This window comes from Austrofundulus limnaeus, unplaced genomic scaffold (genome assembly GCF_001266775.1).
Source record: "Austrofundulus limnaeus strain Quisiro unplaced genomic scaffold, Austrofundulus_limnaeus-1.0 Scaffold249, whole genome shotgun sequence".
Classification (NCBI taxonomy): Eukaryota; Metazoa; Chordata; class Actinopteri; order Cyprinodontiformes; family Rivulidae; genus Austrofundulus; species Austrofundulus limnaeus.
The window spans coordinates 943606-945507 of NW_013952651.1; the positions used below are offsets into that span (position 1 = coordinate 943606).

Here is a 1902-nt window from a genome sequence, read left to right on the forward strand (position 1 = left end):
TCTCTCTCTCTCTCTCTCTCTCTCTCTCTCTCTCTCTCTCTCTCTCTCTCACAGGATACTTCATTTTAAGAGCAATCATTTCAGATTTTGACTGAAAGTCTAAATTCTCATTGAGTCTCAGTACTATGACATACATGAGTCTTAGTTTTAGGTGGCAGAAAGGGGCTTCTACAGTCAATGCATTAACAAAACCATATAATGAAAGGTTCCTAGACTGCTTATAGATTTATCTCCTGGGCAAATACCTATTTTTGCATACCACAGCATTCGCAATTTTCTCAGCTTTAATTTAAGCCATATTTTATAGAAATCGGATAAGAAATAAGGGCGCTACAAATATTTTTGTGACAGATTGATGCATATCCTGCATTGAAACTGTATAGRTTTGTTGACATGACTCAGTGAATAGTAATGACATCTTTGGCATCATTCATATCCTATTCGCTATAGTGGCTATAGGTGATGTCCAATCCAGTAATACAGATCAAAGGATCAGTTGACTGAGSCAACCATCTTGCATGGTATTGATTCTGATAGTTACTTTGGGAACACTTCATTGAAATTTGACAAGTGGTTGATGAGATATTTTGATTTCAGACACATGAATAATTATTCTCAGATCTAAARGTTACTTTTGGTGCTGAGTGATAACGTATAACACATTCATGTTGAACATCTACTCTTTTCTGTGGCTGACTGTGTGCAGGGAGGAGTTATGATGTGGAAGTGACATGGATGGATTCAACGACAAACGAAGTGACTTTGTGGCAGAGGATGTTCCAGTCTGTTGGTGAATGGGTGGAAGATGTTTTACCTCTGAGAATGTTGGTGATGGCAAAAGTTACGTCCAAGTGATCCTGAATCAAACGTGTTTAAACACGTTTACCTGTGGAAACAAGGGCATATTCTGAACTTTGCTGAAGCTTCAGCAAAAATTTAATTGTGTCAAATTCTTAGTGTAATTGTATTAATGAATGTGCAGATGTGGACAAATTTGTCTGCACATTTTTGTCAAGGAAAGAAAAATCCACAATAATCACTGAAATTATTTGAAATGGACAAAAATTTTAAAAAGAATGTGAAAAATAAATAATAAAAATTAAACATTTTGGTATCCTTAACAACAAATTTTATTGCACAACCTTTTTCTTACATGGGGCTGCTGTGGCTGTTGTCCTCTAAGTCAGAGAGTAGCTGGTTCAATTCCCCACTATTCAGTTACATGTCAAAGTGTCCCTGGGGAAGATGATGAACCCCGACTGCCTCTGATGTGTTTGTCCCATCAGTGTATGAATGTGATTTAAAGCACTGATTAGTCTCTATAGGACGATCTGTACATGTTAGCTCTGTAGAGATCTAAAGCRCCATCTCCACCAGCACGCCTGTACGCAGTGTGTCTCCATTAGTTTCCAAGCGCGCACAGCCATGCTGTTTCAGAACCTCTTCCTGGAGAGAGATACTTTTGTTTTGGAATACGAGCACACAGAGCGATACAACATGATGAAAGCAGTGATAAAACCATCTAACCTGTTTTCCTGTGTGGCTCCTCCCCCAGTTTACCCACCAGGACACCGATGGGTCTTGGAGAGGAGACAATGTCTCCTTCTTGGTTTGGAGGCGATGGACCAGACTTACAGCCATCTGGGGTGGCCTGTGTGGCCGAGTCCGGCGTGTCAGCAGCACAACATCCCCATTATAAACAGTGTTGGTGCTGCACTGCTTCCCCCTCCTGAGACGCCGGATGGTGGACCAGAATCGTCTCGAAGCCGTGCAGCAATCTTTCTCCATGGCCTAACTAAATTCCTCCCACGCTCGGGTTTTTCCCTCAGCGACCACCCGAGCCGGATGCCGCTTCACCTGCCGGTACCCATCAGCTGCTTCTGGAGTCCCACAGGCCAAAAA

At 41.8% G+C, this 1902-nt stretch overlaps 1 protein-coding gene across 4 annotated transcripts in view; it reads left to right on the plus strand.

Moving 5' to 3' along the window:
• The window catches only part of sytl2a (synaptotagmin-like 2a), a 48600-nt gene extending 46813 nt beyond the window's left edge, over positions 1 to 1787 (plus strand). For all 4 annotated transcript variants that reach the window (XM_014020349.1, XM_014020347.1, XM_014020350.1 and 1 more), the window contains one exon: positions 707 to 1787. In XM_014020349.1, coding sequence (XP_013875803.1) covers positions 707 to 855 — 149 coding nt within the window. In that variant the 3' untranslated portion in view covers positions 856 to 1787. The remainder of the gene's footprint in view (positions 1 to 706) is intronic.
• The last annotated feature ends 115 nt before the right edge of the window (positions 1788 to 1902 follow it).